The following is a 943-nucleotide window of genomic DNA, read 5'->3' on the forward strand; positions in this document are numbered from 1 at the left end:
CAGGAAGCTGCCAAGTTCATCGGCAATAGGCTACAGAGTACAGGCAAACACAAGACTTACTGCTAATAGAGAACACCTAGATATAATACAGAACTAAGCTATCTAGGGGGGNTTAGGACTNGGGCCCCTGGATGCTCAAAGCTATAACCATAGGCCACCCTGTGGTCTCAGGACTTAGGATTTGCAGGTCCTGCAGCAATAGTTCCTGGGGATACTTATCACAGTGACCTACAGCGGGGAAGGGACTGAGAACAGAGTGACAGGTAGTGTGTTTGCACCAGTGCAGGCATATGCAGCTGCCCAGATTCTAGCCTAGCACTGTTCTGGGGACCCAAATACTAGTTTGAGTTAAGCCTCTCATATGTCCCCCAATATACCTCATTTCCATCTGTGTGTCCCCAATGTAACTCTTAGTGCTGTCAAGTATAGCCCTGCCTTATCCTNTATATGCACCCCAAATATGGTTGCACCTTCCATCCTGGGCACATTTGGGGAGTGGGGAGGCATTTTTGCTTTCCCTAGTCTCTTTTTCTTAAGATCTGTGTCCAGCTGGTGGCCCTTCCCTGGGATTATACAGTGGTGGCTTGCTGGCCTGGCTATGCTAGCCAGTNTTAGCATATAATATAGAGGGTCAGGGGACAATGGGTGATGGAGAAGGGGCTGCTGCCAACAGGGGTAGGGCTCAGGTCTCATATTTTTGGCCTCCAGAGACATGGCCTGGTCCGGGAGCACAGTGGCCGTCCCAGGCCTGGCCCTACACTCGCTCACCTGCTGTTCTTTGTGTCATACTGCCTCATGTTCTTGATGAAGTGGGTTTTCTTCAGGCCTTTGTGTCTTGGCGATCCAGATGCATGCTTGGTTCTGTAAGGTAAAAAGCAGGTCGTTCTTGCCCTCCTTGGACTTTCTTGTGGCTCCTGGGGTCAGAGGCCTTGGAGCAGGGGCA

General features: G+C 50.9%; 1 protein-coding gene across 1 annotated transcript in view; it reads right to left on the reverse strand.

Moving 5' to 3' along the window:
• Positions 1-38: 38 nt before the first annotated feature.
• LOC110307740 (CDK5 and ABL1 enzyme substrate 2-like) overlaps positions 39-943 on the reverse strand; it is a 12,032-nt gene continuing 11,127 nt past the window's right edge. The window contains exon 2 of the mRNA XM_021179946.2: positions 39-861. Within this exon, the coding sequence (XP_021035605.2) occupies positions 765-861 (97 nt within the window). The 3' untranslated portion in view covers positions 39-764. The remainder of the gene's footprint in view (positions 862-943) is intronic.

The sequence above is a fragment of the Mus caroli genome, chromosome 2 (assembly GCF_900094665.2).
Source record: "Mus caroli chromosome 2, CAROLI_EIJ_v1.1, whole genome shotgun sequence".
Lineage (NCBI taxonomy): Eukaryota > Metazoa > Chordata > Mammalia > Rodentia > Muridae > Mus > Mus caroli.